Raw genomic sequence first — 19,800 nt, 5'->3', positions numbered from 1 at the left:
TGAAATTAAAAGACGCTTACTCCTTGGAAGAAAAGTTATGACCAACCTAGATAGCACATTGAAAAGCAGAGACATTACTTTGCCAACAAAGGTCCATCTAGTCAAAGCTATGGTTTTTCCTATGGTCATGTATGGATGTGAGAGTTGGACTGTGAAGAAAGCTGAGTGCCGAAGAATTGATGCTTTTGAACTGTGGTGTTGGAGAAGACTCTTGAGAGTCCCTTGGACTGCAAGGAGATCCAACCAGTCCATTCTAAAGGAGATCAGTCCTGGATGTTCTTTGGAAGGAATGATGCTAAAGCTGAAACTCCAGTACTTTGGCCACCTCATGCGAAGAGTTGACTCATTGCTAAAGACTCTGATGCTGGGAGGGATTGGGGGCAAGAGGAGAAGGGGACGACAGAGGATGAGATGGCTGGATGACATCACTGACTTGATGGAAGTGAGTCTGGGTGAACTCCGGGAGTTGGTGATGGACAGGGAGGCCTGGCATGCTGCGATTCATGGGGTCGCAAAGAGTCAGACACGACTGAGTGACTGAACTGAATTGAACTGAATTCACTTGAGTACAGTGCTACACAAGGATGCATTGGCAGGGTGTATTGATAAAAGAATTTAAATTCATGTTTAAATTCATTTAAAGGGGCTTTTTTTCAAGGTTAATCTTGCTTTTTGATGTATTTGGCAATTAAAGAAAACACTAACCTGGGGACATTGTGGAGAACCCAGTTCAGTTACCTCAAAGAGAACTAAATGTGCTTGTGAGACCTTGGATTCCACAGGCCTGTGAAGCGCTAGAAAAAAGATCAGTTGCTCTGAGTACTGGTGTATATTATTGTGACCTGCCAGAATTCCACAGCGGGCCTGTGACTTTTTTTTCTGTTGGTTTAGGAAGCAATTTATTGACTTTGCAACTAGGCATCCATGGAGCTTGAAGCCACAAATGGAGTGGAAAAATCTTATTTGATGTGTGGCTTTCAGAAAAGAATAGCTAGAGTTTGTGGTTGCAAATAGTGCCAGTATTGCAGACAGAGTGGACAGCCCATCAGTAGGGATATTAATTGTTACCAAAGACTTACAATATCTGGTGGGAGAATTGTTGTCATTTTTTCTATCACTCTGTCTGTTTTGCAGACACAGTATTTATTATTCAGACATACCACAGACTGACCATGCTGCCTGCTCTGGTTATGGGTTAAATTGTTCCTGAACCAACAAAACTTTCTATTGGATACTTCAGCCAGTATGCTACCTTTGATCTTTTTAGTGTTCAAACAATGAAAACTCCCTCAGTGGGAGTTCCAGCTGTGAACTGCTGATGTGATACCCTGTTAGATCATTGCATGCTTGTGTAGTGCTGGGGTCCCTTGGCTATGTAGGTTGATTCTGCTCTAATTTTTCTCCATGTGGCCCAGAAGGATATGATGAATTCACCTGCTTTGGCTCACAACCTCAGTTCAGTACTGATGTTTTACTGCCTTGCTACTATTTTTCATGAAAAGTCGGTCCCAGAGAAAGAGCTTGACAGAACCCACTCACACCTAAATAGAAAAGTCAAGGGCATCATCTGGATTACAAAATGTGGTTGCATTGGTTCAGTCTGACTTTTATAGACTTTTACAGGTTTTCATGTTTTCCTTTTGGTTTATCCAAGTCTAAATCCTACTGCTAACCCACTTCCCTCTATTCATCAGCATATCTGAACTTCATAAGTGATTTGCTCACTCTAATAAAGTGAGAAAAATGTGTTGTGAACATAATTCTGTATATCACTGAATTTGTGATCTGTTCTTTGTTTTTTTGTTTTTTTGTTTGTTTGTTTGTTTTTGAGTATGTATCTTTGTTTAAGTTTGAGGAAAGGCTCCTAGAAGAAATACTTAGCACATCATTGTCTGACTATAATATAAATGATGGTTAGATGCAGGGGAGATACTCTTTTTCATTTCTTCTAGTTGTGAAATCTGTAAAGCCCAAGCTGTTAAATTGTTAAAATATTTAATAGAGTATAATGCTTAGTTTTTAAGGTAGTGGAATTTATATCAACAATGAACAAGGACCAATTTTCTTTATTCTCACTCATTCTTACTCCCAGACTCTGAACAGGTTTTCTACAGTTGAAAATAGTAGGATGAATTTAAGCTTCTTGAAAAGAATTTTAGGAAATAGATATTTTAGATAGTTCATAAATGTTTCAGAATTTATGGTATTAGTAAATATAGAAGCCATTATCATACTTCTTCACCATCTAGGTAGAATTCAGCTGTTATCTTTGTGAATGTTTATGCTCTTGGGGCTGTCGTAAATGCATCTGAGTAATGGACTTCTTTTGTTCCAAAAGTGTTTTTTCAATATCACATTGTAGAGATAAAAAGGAAACCTATAGCAGTGTTCTTGACCTCAGTAATTTTTTGAAAGTTAAATTTTATATATAAAGCTATATTTTGATTGCTTTCCAGTAATCTCATAGTCCAGATGGTCAGGAAGGGGAAAGATTATTACTGGTGAATACAGCCAGGAAAGCTTCACGCAGGTGGCAAGAATGTGAATAGCTAACATAATTTTTCAGTCTCTGGCCTATTCTTTTCATAATATTTTATGTAGCCTAGAATAAGTTGGTATGTTTCTCCTTACAGAGAAAATAGCTGGTGGGAATGTTTCCTTAAATCCATCTATTGAAAGCCCACTGTGTATTAAGTATTGTTTTTGGAGTATTACTCTCACTAAATCAAACTCCTGTCATACCACCTCGGTATGGTCAGAATCTATAATTGCAGGTGTGTGTGCTCAGTTGCTCAGTCCCGTCTGACTCTTTGCTACCCCATGGACCGTAGCCTGCCAGGCTCCTCTCACCATGGGATTTCCCAGGCAAGAATACTGGAGTGGGTTGCATTTCCTTCAGAGGATCTTCCCAACCCAGGAATTGAACCCAAGTCTCTTGAGTCTCTTGCATTGGCAGGTGGATTCTTTACCACTGCATCACAGGACCAGCTGTTATATTCAGTGTTAGTTTGAACCTCCTAAATCAGATAATGCAGTGGTTTTTATTTATGTGGATATTAAATTAATAAAATATGGAGCATCACAAATAATTTATTATAAGAGAAAATGTTTGGGTATCAGAAATTTGCATGTAATAAAAAATATTTTCAGATTTTGCTTAAGCAAAATTTTCAAAAACAGTGGCTCAAGCAGTTACAAAATCAGTAGCCATTTTGTATAAGACCCTGTGATGAGTGTTGGAAGAGTCATTTTGTATATGTGGTGTGCCCAGGGCCTGGTGGAGAAGGTTTGTTTTCATCGTCGCTTAAGGCATTTGTGGGTCCCATGCATTGGAGATTCTAATAACTGGCTTCTAATCTCTAGATTGTTGCTGGGATACACTGGGCAGCTTGAATCTGCCTGATTTGTGTCAGAGGTACCTGTTAGACTTTGAGAGTGGGGCAGGCAAGTGAATGACTCTCCATTAGCCCCTTCTCCTAAAACCCAATTTATGTGATAATACTTTGAATTGTTTTATTCTTGTCTTATAGGATTGTTAATTCCTGTTTTTATTCTGTGGTATATTGTGCTTAGTAAACTGCTTATGTGATACTTCAACATCATAAATCTAAAGATATAGGGAAAACATTAGGTACAGGTTTAAAAATTAGTTGGCCAGTGCCCCTAATTCATGAAATAAATTACTAATATTTAGTATCCCTGGGCTGTTGATTGTCTTACAGAACAAAAGATGAACCTGAAAGCTTCATTTGGACCAAGAAACAGTTTGATTGTATAGAACTAGGACTATAATCTTTAAAGAGAACAATCTTAGTTTAATTTTTATGAAGTCATTTCCCTGAAAAAATCAACCGAAGAAAAAGAGGGAGCAAAAGTTATTGTCAAATTGGGGCAGACCCAGAAAACTGCTGGAAGGCGAGTAGCTTTTGTTGTGAGGAGCCAAACATGCATGTGCTTCTGCAAGTTAAGATTTCTCTTCCGACTTTCTTGTTATAATCTACTGTTATTGTACTGAGCCTATAAATAGTATTTATAAGGGAAGCAGATCAGAAAACCACTCAAGTAAAGTATAAAATGGCATCATTAAGTTTGGATGTAGAAATACAACAGCAAACCGAGAACTTGAGTTTCCGTGTGTGTGAGTGTGTGTGTGTGGGTGTGTGTGGGTATGAGTGTGGGTGTGTGTGTGGGTGTGTGTGTGTGTGAGTCACTCAGTGATGTCTGACTCCTTGTGACCCCGTGGACTGGAGCTCGCCAGGCTCCTCTCTCCACAGAATTCTCCAGGCAAGAATCGAACCCAGATCTTCTGCACTGCCGGCAGATTCTTGTAACCAAAATCTGATTTAAGACAACTCCACAGAAGGGAGGAGCCAAGATGGCGGAGGAGTAGGACGGGGAGAACACTTTCTCCCCCACAAATTCATCAAAAGAGCATTTAAACATCGAGTAAATTCCACAAAACAACTTCCGAATGCCGGCAGAGGACATCAGGCACCCAGAAAAGCAGCCCAACTCTTCGAAAGGAGGTAGGAAAAAATATAAAAGACAAAAAAAGAGACAAAAGAGGGAGGGACGGAGTTCCGTCCCGGGAAGGGAGTCTTAAAAAGAGAGAAGTTTCCAAACACCAGGAAACCCTCTCACTGCCGAATCTGTGCCGAGCTTTGGAAGCACAGAGGGCAACATAAAAGGGAGGGGAAAAAAAAAAAATAAACAATTAAAAATCGCGGATTGTGAGCCCTACGGGAACTCCCCCAGCGGAGAAGCAGCGCAGACGCCTGCACACGGCATTAGCAAGCGGGGGCTGGGCAGGGAAGTGCGGCACAGGCTGTGTCCCTTAGAGTAAGAATCGGGCCGAATGTCCTGAGCGCTATCTGAGCGAAATAATTTGGGCTAGCAAACCAGACTGTGGGATATCTACCACGCGAAAAGCCAGCCCTAACCTAAGACACCGCCAGGCCCGCGCACAGAACAAAGGACTGAACAGAGATAGCCGGCTGCAGACCTCCCCCTCCGGTGACAGGCAACCAGAGCCGGAAGGGGGCAATCGCAGCCCCAGAGAGACACTATCTATAAAACTGTAAGCAGGCTTCTTTGCTAACTAAAACTTCTTGGGGGTCTGGACGGTCAACATTTGCCTGAGAAGGTGCGCCGGTTTTACACCCAGATAACCGAGTGGCGGGGAGGCGATAAGTCGCAGCATTGGCGCCCGCCAAGCACCTCATCGCCTGAGCTGCTCGACCTGGGAAGAACACAAAACGCAGGCCCAACCGAGTCTGCGCCTCTGAGGACTACCCGAGTGCCTGAACCTGAGCGGCTTGGACCTGGGAGCTCAGTCCAGGGCCGGCCTCTGATTGTTCCCGGCGGAACAACCTAGAGCCCAAGCAGTGTGGGCAGGGAGGTTACACGCGCCGTGAGCGGGGGCAGACCCAGTGTGGCCGAGGCACTTCGAGCGCACGCCAGTGTTATCTGTTTGCAGCATCCCTCCCTCCCTCCCCACAGCGCGGCTGAACAAGTGAGCCTAAATTAAAAAAAAAAAAAAAAAAAAAATAGGGTCCTCCACCGTCCCCTTTGTGTCAGGGCGGGAACCAGACACTGAAGAGACCAGCAAACAGAAGAAGCTCTAACAGAGGGAAACGCCTTGGAAGCTACAGGCCATAGATTAAAACCCTGTGGTTACTACGGATTACATAGGAAGGGGCCTATAGATCTTGAGAAATATAAGTCGGACTAAGGAACTGCCAAAAATGAACTGAACCCACAATACTCACAACAAAACCAGAGAAAGACCTAGATATATTTTTACTATTTTTACGATCAATCTTTCTTTCTTTCTTTTTTTTTAATTAAAAAAAAATTTTTTTAAGTCCTCTATTGTCCTTTAATTTTCACTTTTATAACTATTACTTTGCAAAAAAAAAAAAAAAAGACCCTATTTTTTTTTTTTTTCTTCTTCAGCAAACTTCATATATATATTTTATAATTTTTTGACCGTGGTTTTTTTTTTTTTTTTTTTTTCTTTTTTCTTTTTTTTTCTTTTTCTTCTTTTCTTTAACATTGCATTTTTGAAATTCCAAACTCTACTCTAGATTTTTAATTTTAGCCTTTTGATATATGTTATCAATTTTGTACCTATAGTTTTTTTCATAATTGCTGTGACTTTTTTTTTTTTTTTTCCTCTGTTTCTTTCTCTTCTTCTTTTATATAACATCGTATATCTGCAATTCCAAACTCTACTCAAGATTTTTAATTTATGCTTTTTGGTATTTGATATCAATTTTGTACCTGTATTTTCTTTATAATTTTTGCGACATTGTTTTTGTTGGTTTGTTTGGTTTCTCTCTTTATTTTTCTTCTTCTTCTTCTTTTTTTTTTTTTTTTTTTTTTTAACGTTGTATTTCTGAAATTCCAAACTCTACTCTGGATTTTTAATTTTTGCTGTTTGGTATTAGTTATCAATTTTGTACCTGTAGTTTCTTTATTACTTTCACGACCTTGTTTGTTTTTCTTTGTTCGTTTTTTCTCTCTTTCTTTTCCTTCTCCTTTTCATTAACATCGCATTTTTGAAATTCCAAACTCTACTCTAATTTCTAATTTTTGTTTTTATGTATTTGTTACCAATTTTGTACCTTTAAGAACCCAATCTTCAGGACCCATTTTTCACTAGTGTACGAGATTACTGGCTTGACTGCTCTCTCTCCCTTTGGACTCTCCATTTTCTCCACCAGGTCACCTGTATCTCCTCCCTAACCCCTCTCTACTCTACCCAACTCTGTGAATTTCTGTGTGTTCCAGACGGTGGAGAACACTTAAGGAACTGATTACTGGCTGGATCTGTCTCCCGCCTTTTCATTTCCCCCTTTTATCCTTCTGACCACCTCTGTCTCCTGCCTCCTTCTTCTCTTCCCTGTATAACTCCGTGAACATCTCTGAGTGGTCCAGTTGTGGAGTGCACATAAGGAAGTGACTACTGGCTAGCCCACTCTCTCCACTATTGATTCCACCTCATCTCATTTGGGTCACCTCTAACTCCCTCCTCCCTCTTCTCTTCTCCATGTAACGCTGTGAACCTCTCTGAGTGACCCTCACAGTAGAGAAACTTTTCATCTTTAACGTAGATGTTTTATCAGTGGTGCTGTATAGAAGGAGAAGTTTTGAAACTACTGTAAAATTAAGACCGATAACTGGAAGTAGGAGGCTTAAGTCCAATCCCTGACTCCAGGGAACTCCTGACTCCAAGGAACATTAATTGACAGGAGCTCATCAAACGCTTCCATACCGACACTGAAACCAAGCACCACACAAGGGCCAACAAGTTCCAGGGAAAGACATAACAAGCAAATTCTCCAGCAACAAAGGAACACAGCCCTGAGCTTCAAGATACAGGCTGCCCAAAGTCACCCCAAAACCATAGACATCTCATAACTCATTACTGGACATTTCATTACACTCCAGAGAGAAGAAATACAGCTCCATCCACCAGAACATCGACACAAGCTTCCCTAACCAGGAAACCTTGACAAGCCACCTGTACAAACCCACACACAGCGAGGAAACGCCACAATAAAGAGAACTCCACAAACTGCCAGAATACAGAAAGGACACCCCAAACTCAGCAATTTAAACAAGATGAAGAGACAGAGGAATAGCCAGCAGATAAAGGAACAGGATAAATGCCCACCAAACCAAACCAAAGAGGAAGAGATAGGGAATCTACCTGATAAAGAATTCCGAATAATGATAGTGAAATTGATCCAAAATCTTGAAATTAAAATGGAATCACAGATAAATAGCCTGGAGGCAAGGATTGAGAAGATGCAAGAAAGGTTTAACAAGGACTTAGAAGAAATAAAAAAGAGTCAATATATAATGAATAATGCAATAAGTGAAATTAAAAACACTCTGGAGGCAACAAATAGTAGAATAACAGAGGCAGAAGATAGGATTAGTGAATTAGAAGATAGAATGGTAGAAATAAATGAATCAGAGAGGATAAAAGAAAAACGAATTAAAAGAAATGAGGACAATCTCAGAGACCTCCAGGACAATATTAAACGCTACAACATTCGAATCATAGGGGTCCCAGAAGAAGAAGACAAAAAGAAAGACCATGAGAAAATACTTGAGGAGATAATAGTTGAAAACTTCCCTAAAATGGGGAAGGAAATAATCACCCAAGTCCAAGAAACCCAAAGAGTCCCAAATAGGATAAACCCAAGGCGAAACACCCCAAGACACATAGTAATCAAATTAACAAAGATCAAACACAAAGAACAAATATTAAAAGCAGCAAGGGAAAAACAACAAATAACACACAAGGGAATTCCCATAAGGATAACAGCTGATCTTTCAATAGAAACTCTTCAAGCCAGGAGGGAATGGCAAGACATACTTAAAATGATGAAAGAAAATAATCTACAGCCCAGATTATTGTACCCAGCAAGGATCTCATTCAAGTATGAAGGAGAAATCAAAAGCTTTTCAGACAAGCAAAAGCTGAGAGAATTCTGCACCACCAAACCAGCTCTCCAACAAATACTAAAGGATATTCTCTAGACAGGAAACACAAAAATTGTGTATAAATTCGAACCCAAAACAAGAAAGTAAATGGCAACGGGATCATACTTATCAGTAATTACCTTAAACGTAAATGGGTTGAATGCCCCAACCAAAAGACAAAGACTGGCTGAATGGATACAAAAACAAGACCCCTGCATATGTTGTCTACAAGAGACCCACCTCAAAACAGGGGACACATACAGACTGAAAGTGAAGGGCTGGAAAAAGATTTTCCATGCGAATAGGGACCAAAAGAAAGCAGGAGTAGCAATACTCATATCAGATAAAATAGACTTTAAAACAAAGACTGTGAAAAGAGACAAAGATGGTCACTACATAATGATCAAAGGATCAATCCAAGAAGAAGACATAACAATTATAAATATATATGCACCCAACACGGGAGCACCGCAGTATGTAAGACAAATGCTAACAAGTATGAAAGAAGAAATTAACAATAACACAATAATAGTGGGAGACTTTAATACCCCACTCACACCTATGGATAGATCAACTAAACAGAAAATTAACAAGGAAACACAAACTTTAAACGATACAATAGACCAGTTAGACCTAATTGATATCTATAGGACATTTCATCCCAAAACAATGAATTTCACCTTCTTCTCAAGTGCACATGGAACCTTCTCCAGGATAGATCACATCCTGGGCCATAAAGCTAGCCTTGGTAAATTCAAAAAAATAGAAATCATTCCAAGCATCTTTTCTGACCACAATGCAGTAAGATTAGATCTCAATTACAGGAGAAAAACTATTAAAAAATCCAACATATGGAGGCTGAACAACACGCTGCTGAATAACCAACAAATCACAGAAGAAATCAAAAAAGAAATCAAAATTTGCATAGAAACGAATGAAAATGAAAACACAACAACCCAAAACCTGTGGGACACGGTAAAAGCAGTCCTAAGGGGAAAGTTCATAGCAATACAGGCACACCTCAAGAAACAAGAAAAAAGTCAAATAAACAACCTAACTCTACACCTAAAGCAACTAGAAAAGGAAGAAATGAAGAACCCCAGGGTTAGTAGAAGGAAAGAAATCTTAAAAATTAGAGCAGAAATAAATGCAAAAGAAACAAAAGAGACCATAGCAAAAATCAACAAAACCAAAAGCTGGTTCTTTGAAAGGATAAATAAAATTGACAAACCATTAGCCAGACTCATCAAGAAACAAAGGGAGAAAAATCAAATCAATAAAATTAGAAATGAAAATGGAGAGATCACAACAGACAACACAGAAATACAAAGGATCATAAGAGACTACTATCAACAATTATATGCCAATAAAATGGACAACGTGGAAGAAATGGACAAATTCTTAGAAAAGTACAACTTTCCAAAACTCGACCAGGAAGAAATAGAAAATCTTAACAGACCCATCACAAGCACGGAAATTGAAACTGTAATCAAAAATCTTCCAGCAAACAAAAGCCCAGGTCCAGACGGCTTCACAGCTGAATTCTACCAAAAATTTAGAGAAGAGCTAACACCTATCCTGCTCAAACTCTTCCAGAAAATTGCAGAGGATGGTAAACTTCCAAACTCATTCTATGAGGCCACCATCACCCTAATACCAAAACCTGACAAAGATCCCACAAAAAAAGAAAACTACAGGCCAATATCACTGATGAACATAGATGCAAAAATCCTTAACAAAATTCTAGCAATCAGAATCCAACAACACATTAAAAAGATCATACACCATGACCAAGTGGGCTTTATCCCAGGGATGCAAGGATTCTTCAATATCCGCAAATCAATCAATGTAATACACCACATTAACAAATTGAAAAATAAAAACCATATGATTATCTCAATAGATGCAGAGAAAGCCTTTGACAAAATTCAACATCCATTTATGATCAAAACTCTCCAGAAAGCAGGAATAGAAGGAACCTGCCTCAACATAATCAAAGCTATATATGACAAACCCACAGCAAACATTATCCTCAATGGTGAAAAATTGAAAGCATTTCCTCTAAAGTCAGGAACAAGACAAGGGTGCCCACTTTCACCATTACTATTCAACATAGTTTTGGAAGTTTTGGCCACAGCAATCAGAGCAGAAAAAGAAATAAAAGGAATCCAAATTGGAAAAGAAGAAGTAAAGCTCTCACTGTTTGCAGATGACATGATCCTCTACATAGAAAACCCTAAAGACTCCACCAGAAAATTACTAGAACTAATCAATGACTATAGTAAAGTTGCAGGATATAAAATCAACACACAGAAATCCCTTGCATTCCTATACACTAATAATGAGAAAACAGAAAGAGAAATTAAGGAAACAATTCCATTCACCATTGCAACGGAAAGAATAAAATACTTAGGAATATATCTACCTAAAGAATCTAAAGACCTATATATAGAAAACTATAAAACACTGGTGAAAGAAATCAAAGAGGACACTAACAGATGGAGAAATATACCATGTTCATGGATTGGAAGAATCAATGTAGTGAAAATGAGTATACTACCCAAAGCAATCTATAGATTCAATGCAATCCCTATCAAGCTACCAACAGCATTCTTCACAGAGCTAGAACAAATAATTTCACAATTTGTATGGAAAAACAAAAAACCTCGAATAGCCAAAGCGATCTTGAGAAAGAAGAATGGAACTGGAGGAATCAACCTACCTGACGTCAGGCTCTACTACAAAGCCACAGTTATCAAGACAGTATGGTACTGGCACAAAGACAGAAATATAGATCAATGGAACAAAATAGAAAGCCCAGAGATAAATCCACGCACATATGGACACCTTATCTTCGACAAAGGAGGCAAGAATATACAATGGATTAAAGACAATCTCTTTAACAAGTGGTGCTGGGAACTCTGGTCAACCACTTGTAAAAGAATGAAACTAGAACACTTTCTAACACCATACACAAAAATAAACTCAAAATGGATTAAAGATCTCAACGTAAGACCAGAAACTATAAAACTCCTAGAGGAGAACATAGGCAAAACACTCTCTGACATACATCACAGCAGGATCCTCTATGACCCACCTCCCAGAATATTGGAAATAAAAGCAAAAATAAACAAATGGGACCTAATTAACCTTAAAAGCTTCTGCACATCAAAGGAAACTATTAGCAAGGTGAAAAGACAGCCTTCAGAATGGGAGAAGACAATAGCAAATGAAGCAACTGACAAACAACTAATCTCGAGAATATACAAGCAACTCCTACAGCTCAACTCCAGAAAAATAAATGACCCAATCAAAAAATGGGCCAAAGAACTAAATAGACATTTCTCCAAAGAAGACATAAAGATGGCTAACAAACACATGAAAAGATGCTCAACATCACTCATTATCAGAGAAATGCAAATCAAAACCACTATGAGGTACCATTTCACGCCAGTCAGAATGGCTGCAATCCAAAAGTCTACAAGTAATAAATGCTGGAGAGGGTGTGGAGAAAAGGGAACCCTCTTACACTGTTGGTGGGAATGCAAACTAGTGCAGCCACTATGGAGAACAGTGTGGAGATTCCTTAAAAAACTGGAAATAGACATGCCTTATGATCCAGCAATCCCACTGCTGGGCATACACACTGAGAAAACCAGAAGGGAAAGAGACACGAGTACCCCAATGTTCATCGCAGCACTGTTTATAATAGCCAGGACATGGAAGCAACCTAGATGTCCATCAGCAGATGAATGGATAAGAAAGCAGTGGTACATATACACAATGGAGTATTATTCAGCCATTAAAAAGAATACATTTGAATCAGTTCTAATGAGGTGGATGAAACTGGAGCCTATTATACAGAGTGAAGTAAGCCAGAAAGAAAAACACCAATACAGTATACTAACGCATATATATGGAATTTAGAAAGATGGTAACAATAACCCTGTGTACGAGACAGCAAAAGAGACAGTGATGTATAGAACAGTCTTATGGACTCTGTGGGAGAGGGAGAGGGTGGGAAGATTTGGGAGAATGGCATTGAAACATGTAAATATCATGTATGAAATGAGTTGCCAGTCCAGGTTCGATGCACGATACTGGATGCTTGGGGCTGGTGCACTGGGACAACCCAGAGGGATGGAATGGGGAGGGAGGAGGGAGGAGGGTTCAGGATGGGGAACACATGTATACCTGTGGCGGATTCATTTTGATATTTGGCAAATCTAATACAGTTATGTAAAGTTTAAAAATAAAATAAAATTAAAAAAAAAAAAAAAAGACAACTCCACAGTTTTTGAGTAGTAGTTACCTTGGGGAAGCCTTTGGACTTCTGAGTTCATCATCCTGAAATACACCCCAGGACTACTAGGGCATGCTACATGGGGTGGTGAACGTTTTCTGGGTTGACCAATTGGGAGTTTCTGGAGTATCACTGGTGGCTCAGATGATGAAGAGTCTGCCTGCAGTGCAGGAGACTTGGATTCAGTCCCCAGGTTGGGAAGATCTCCTGGAGGACAGCTTGGCAATCCACTTCAGTATCCTTGCCTGGGGAATCCTGTGGACAGAGGAGCCTGGTGGCTACAGTCTATGGGGTTCATAGAGTTGGACACGACTGAGCGACTAATACACACACACTGTGTACCCCTGCCAGTCTAACATTAAGTTATTGTCTCATGTGTTTCAAAAATACCTGCTGATAGGCTTTGGTGTGCTAGATATTTATTTAACCCTTTGAGAAAATTAATAATACCTGGTCTGTGCCTGCTTGTGGTGTTGGCTAGTAGGGAGGTAAAGCATTTTTATTTGCAATTTTGTTTGAGAAGTTACAGATTTATTTTCAGCTTAACAGAAACGAGCAATCTCCATTTCTACCAGTCCCTGCCACTAATTCCACAGAAGGACTATTGCAGGAGAATGGGGTGCTAGAAGATGGTTATGCCCCGGGTCTTGGACAGGTCCCTGAGTGAGGGTCCTTGGCTTCCATCAGGAAAAATTTCAAGAGCAAGTCTTAGTTAAATGAAAGCACATTTACTTTGAGAGATACACACTCCACAGGCAGAATGTGGTCTGTTTCAGAAGGCAAGATTGCCCCAAAATGTGGAGTGGTTAGTTTTATAAGGCTGGGTAATTTCGCAGGCTAACAAGGGGCAGGATTATTCTAACTATTTGGGGGAGGGCGTGGAGATTTCCAGAAATTGGGCCGCTGCTTGCTTTTTGGCTTCAGAACTGTCATGGCACCTGTGGGTGTGTCACTTAGCATGCTAATTCATTACAATACATGTATAATGAGGCTCAGAGTCCCCTGAAAGCTAAATCTTCCGCCATCTTGGAGTTAGTTGGTTTTAACCAGTTTTTGTGGTATCCTGTTCTTAATGACTCTGTCAGTGTTTATATTTCAGTGACTTAGTACATATTACTCACAACTCTGTTATCTGAACTATTTTGATAGTGTTAGCTGTATCACTTTGCTTTCCCAAGAGTCAATACAGTTGTTCCTTGGTATTTGGAGGGGATTGGTTCCGGTACTCCCGGATTCCAGACTCCCTGACTGCTCAAGTCCTTTATGTAAAACCTTATAGTATTTGCATATAACCTGTGCATACCATCCCATACTATATTAAATCATCTCTATGTTCCGTATACTGCCTAATACAGTGTAAATGCTATGTAAACATTTGCTGCTGCTGCTAAGTTGCTTCCATCGTGTCCAACTCTGTGCGACTCCATAGACGGCAGCCCACCAGGCTCCCCTGTCCCTGGGATTCTCCAGGCAAGAACACTGGAGTGGGTTGCCATTTCCTTCACCAATGCATGAAAGTGAAAAGTGAAAGTGAAGTCGCTCAGTCGTGTCCAACTCTTAGCAACCCCATGGACTGCAGTCTACCAGGCTCCTCCACCCATGGGATTTCCCAGCCAAGAGTACTAGAGTGGGGTGACATTGCATGTAGCAAATTCAAGCTTTGAGCTTTCTGGAATGTTTCCCCCCTGAATATTTTTGATCATTAACTATAATTGTCTTTGAATTTTCTTTAAAAAAAAAAAGGAATGTAAATTTCTTCTCATTGCATTTAGATGTGTCAGGATATTGATCAGTTCTTTGTTTTCTTTCTCTGGAGATCTTTCCTGGAGCTTCTAATCTGTTGCCCCAATGTAGACAAAAGCCTTTGGAAGTTTGGCACAACTGTTGTTCTGGAATAGTTTTGTATTGTCCTGAGAATTCATTTGCTTTTTTTTTTTTTTTGCTAGAATTCATATCCTTTGCTCTTGTTTTGTTCCTGTGTTTCAGTAGAGTGTGTTAACCCAATAGCTTTTGATAAAAAGAAGCATATGAGGGTAAGGTTCTTTGTTTTTGTATGTTTTTGATACTTATTAAAAAGTTTGGGAGACATTGAGTTAAAAATCTGGGGGTAAAAGTGCTTCTTTTCAGACTTTGAACCACTCTTTATATCTCCTCTTGTCTTCTCACCTCAGGAGTGCCTGCTGCCTTCAGTGTCTCTTGGCTTCTTTCTCTGTAGGCATTATAACATTACCTTTCACCATCCAAACTTTCATGGGGCTTGTTTTTCCAGATTCTTCAACAGATCTTCAGTTGGCAGTAGATAGTTGCCAGATGGTGTTTGGATACTTTTTGTTTGTTTGTTTTTTTACTGAAGTTACAAAAATATAATATGTTATTGCACACACCAGTTAAAATCGTCTATTTGTATTAATAAAATGTTTTTCTCTTCAGCTTATTGTTGTCAAAACTGAGTTGTATCGTATTATAATATTTTAAAGGTATTTTTGCAGAAATGAAAATCACATTTTCTAAACACTTAAAAAAGTTACACTTAACTCTAAGGCCATTCATATGTTTATTAGATTAATCTGTCCTGGTAACTGAATAAAATACAGTGTGAAGTTATCATAGAGGTAGCATTTCAAACCAGTTTAGTTAATGTAAACCTAGTAATTCTGAGAAGAGAGAAAGAAAAAAAATCCAAGTTTGTAATTTTAAATTCTTGAATAGAAAGCATTCTTATAAGCATTCAATAAGTTTTGTTGATGAGACTCTTGATTTATTATCACTACTCACCTGCCTTTATTATAGACTTTATGCCAGAATTACCAAACTTCTGGTCTCATGGTATTTTCACTATTAATGTGGATGAAGAAAGAGGTGGGAGCCTAAAGAATAAAGACATAGATGGGAAGGGTCTAGCTTAAATCAAAACAAAATTTGCATTCACTATTTCTTTTGTTAGTTTTGTACTCCAAACATTCTGACTTTACTTAATAATTTATATTAATGTGGATGAATTCATCTTTCACAGCTCTGTGCATTTTTAAAGAATATGCTGTTTTCACTTTTTTAATTTCTTTGTTTGTCCTTCCATAGTTTTTGAATACTTTGCAAACCACAGCAATACAGTTTCAGATAGTTTTCTAAAGTAATGCTTCTCAACTTTAATGTATAAAGGAATCACCTGAGGATCCTTTTAAAATGCAGATTCTGGGATGAGGTCTGAGTGTCTGTATCTCTAACAAGCTCCCAAAATACTGATGCTGGTCATTCTCTGACCACTCCGACTAGCGAAGGTCTAAAGTACCTTGGATATGAGAGTAATACAGCGAGACAGAATACAGAATCCATTTCTAAGTATTTATACATGTTGAGCTTCTAGAAAGAAGTCAGTAGGAGACTTTGCATTACTAGCTGCTACTGAGTATAATGAGCTTCCCTAAAAGCTCAGTTGGTAAAGAATCCACCTGCAATACGAGAGATCCCGATTCAATTCCTGCATCAGAAAGATCCACTAGAGAAGGGATAGGCTACCCACTCCAGTATTCTTGGGCTTCCGTCATGGCTCAACTGGTAAAGAATCTGCCTGCAATGTGGGAGACCTGAGTTTGATCCCTGGGTTGGGAAGATCTCCTGGAGAAGGGAAAGGCTACCCACTCCAGTATTCTGGCCTGGAGAATTCCATGGACTGTATATCCATGGATTCGCAGAGTCAGACACGACCGAGTGGCTTTTACTCACTTTAACTAAGTATAATACATCCAAATAGAACTGGATTTATTGCTTCTTATAGATGGTGCATTTAGATTTAATGAATTTATTATTTGTAAAAATTTTATTTAGAAGTGATTCCAGTACAATACTTTTGTTTGTTAATGTGTAAATTTTATTTATTAAATTTATAAACTATATTTCCCTAGTGCTTATGAAGAACAAATATTATACTTGGTATGTGCTAAGCTTCAGTTTGTAGCCATTTCTTACCTATAACTTTTAGTCGTTGAAATCCATTGTATATACTGTCTTGTGCTTATAAAAACATAAAACCACAGAATATATACAAATTTATGAGTATCTTTATTGTAATGTTTATTCTTGTGCAATTATCTTTTAAATAGCTCAGTCACTAAAAGAATTCGCAAGACTACTCATCGCAGTAGAAGAGGAAAGGAGAAGATTGGTAAGTCTCTTCCCCATTTCTTAAAGAATAAAGCTTTGTTTGAACATATTGAAAAGAAGAATAGGTCTTCTGAATTACACTCAGCCATAACTCATTTTATAATGTGATACACGTACTGAATAATACAGAAAAGATTTGTGAGTATGATGATCAAATATTGCTAATAAGATATACCATTTCTTTTTGTTTTATTTGGCCAGTAGTTATAAATTTCATTCATTTTACTTTCCATTTAATTGTTCTGAAAATTAAAGTATTGAACAAACTGCCATTAAGAAACCCATTCTAACTGAGCAGTCTGCTAAATAACCTTAGTGTTGTAGTGAAGACACATTACAAGGATTAAAGATAGTTCTCAGAAGGAGCAACTAACTTTGCCAGGGTGTTATAAGGAGACTTTCTGAAAAGGTGACGTTTGAATTGGGTCTTGAAGGCTCAGAAGATTGTGCTTGACTGGGAAGAACGGGAAAACTTTCTACTTTGACAGATTAACTAATAAACTAATAAATAGGATCAGAGCATAGTTATTAGGAATACATTTATCACTAATATAAATGTATTAAGAATACAAATCACAGAGATAGTTTTGTACCCATTAGGCCCCTGTCTATGAACCAGGCTGCCCATTTGTGTATGGGAAAAATAGTAATATATAGTCCACAGGATCATTGTAAAGCTTTGTCTAAGTACCTGGCACATAATGAATAAGTGTTGATGGAGATAAAGATGTTGGTTGTCAGTTACAATGAGGATTACAGGCTTATTTAAAACATCATCTTTGATATTGCTGGCCTCACCACCTTGTTGAGATTCACGTACATAAAATAGTCAGGCTGTGAATTAAATGTGCTGGGAAACCAGCACAGTTTGGTGTCATTTCGCCCACGGATGAGGAAGTGCAGTTTGAGGAGAGTGTCCTTAAGGTGGCCCTGACTTCTAGAGAGCATTGTCTGAGTTGAGGGAGATCACACAACTAGGGCATGGTAGTTATGTAAGTGACCCTGAGCAGGGGCCACAGGGTGAGAAAGTACTGTGTACATTTGTAGAATAAGGCAGAAGGTTCTTAGAAGGTAGTAGTAGAAGATTGGTTGGTAGTTTGCGGAATATGTAGGGTTTAAGAGCTGGGCTAAGAAGTTTTATTTTTATTTTTTGTTACCAGTTCAGTCACTCAATCATGTCCGACTTGTTGTGACCCCATGGACTGCAGCACACCAGGCCTCCCTGTCCATCACCAACTCCCAGAGCCTGCTCAAACTCATGTCCATTGAGTTGGTGATGCCACCCAACCATCTCATCCTCTGTCATCCTCTTCTCCTCCCACCTTCAATCTTTCCCAGCATTAGTGTCTTTCAAATGAGTCAGTTCTTGCCATCATGTGTCCAAAGTATTGGAGCTTTAGCTTCAGCATCAGTCCTTCCAATGAATATTCAGGACAGATTTCCTTTAGGATTGATTGGTGGGATCTCCTTGCAGTCCAAGGGACTCTCAAGAGTCTTCTCTAACACCACAGTTCAAAAGCATCAATTCTCTGATGCTCAGGTTTCTTTATGGTCCAACTCTCACATCCATACATGACTATTGGAAAAACCATAGCTTTGACCAGACAGACCTTTGTCAGCAAAGAAATGTCTCTGCTTTCTAATATGCTGTCTAGGTTGGTCATAGCTTTTCTTCCAAGGAACAAGTGTCTTTTAATTTCATGTCTGCAGTCACCATCCACAGTGATTTTGGAGCCCAAGAAAAGAAAATCTGTCACTGTTTCCACTTTTTCTCTATTTATTTGCCATGATCTTAGTTGTCTTTTTTTTTTTTTAATATAAATTTATTTATTTTAATTGGAGGTTAATTACTTTACAATATTGTATTGGTTTTGCCATAAATCAACATGAATCCACCACAGGTATACACGTGTTTTCCATCCCAAACCCCCCTCCCTCCTCCCTCCCCATACCATCCCTCTGGGTCATCGCACTGCACCAGTCCCAAGCAACCAGTATCATGCATCGAACTTGGATGGGCGATTCGCTTCATATATGATATTATACATTTTTCAGTGCCATTCTCCCAAATTATCCTACCCTCGCCCTCTCCCACACAGTCCAAAAGACTTTTCTATACAACTGTGTCTCTTTTGCTGTCCTGCATACAGGGTTATCATTACCATCTTTCTAAATTCCATATATATGCGTTAGTATACTGTATTGGTGTTTTTCTTTCTGGCTTACTTCTCTCTGTATAATAGGCTCCAGTTTCATCCACCTCATTAGAACTGATTCAAATGCATTCTTTTTAATGGCTGAGTAATACTCCATTGTGTGTATGTACCACAGCTTTCTTATCCATTCATCTGCTGATGGACATCTAGGTTCCTCCCATGTCCTGGCTATTATAAACAGTGCTGTGATGAACATTGGGGTACACGTGTCTCTTTCAATTCTGGTTTCCTCAGTGTGTATGCCCAACAGTGGGATTGCTGGGTCATAAGGCAGTTCTATTTCCAGTTTTTTAAGGAATCTCCACACTGTTCTCCATAGTGGCTGTACTAGTTTGCATTCCCACCAACAGTGTAAGAGGGTTCCCTTTTCTTCACACCCTCTTCAGCATTTATTGCTTGTAGACTTTTGGATTGCAGCCATTCTGACTGGCGTGAAATGGTACCTCATAGTGGTTTTGATTTGCATTTCTCTGATAATGAGTGATGTTGAGCATCTTTTCATGTGTTTGTTAGCCATCTGTATGTCTTCTTTGGAGAAATGTCTATTTAGTTCTTTGGCCCATTTTTTGATTGGGTCATTTATTTTTCTGGAATTGAGCTGCAGGAGTTGCTTGTATATTTTTG

At 38.9% G+C, this 19,800-nt stretch overlaps 1 protein-coding gene across 2 annotated transcripts in view; it reads left to right on the top strand.

Annotated features, from left to right (window-relative positions):
* ARHGAP42 (Rho GTPase activating protein 42) overlaps positions 1–19,800 on the top strand; it is a 353,084-nt gene that overhangs the window by 110,912 nt on the left and 222,372 nt on the right. For both annotated transcript variants that reach the window (XM_055547592.1, XM_055547593.1), the window contains exon 3: positions 16,900–16,961. In XM_055547592.1, coding sequence (XP_055403567.1) covers positions 16,900–16,961 — 62 coding nt within the window. The remainder of the gene's footprint in view (positions 1–16,899; positions 16,962–19,800) is intronic.

This window comes from Bubalus kerabau, chromosome 15, assembly GCF_029407905.1.
Source record: "Bubalus kerabau isolate K-KA32 ecotype Philippines breed swamp buffalo chromosome 15, PCC_UOA_SB_1v2, whole genome shotgun sequence".
NCBI lineage: Eukaryota > Metazoa > Chordata > Mammalia > Artiodactyla > Bovidae > Bubalus > Bubalus kerabau.
The sequence above is the reverse complement of the archived record's forward strand: the minus strand, read 5'-3'. Positions and strand labels throughout refer to the sequence as shown.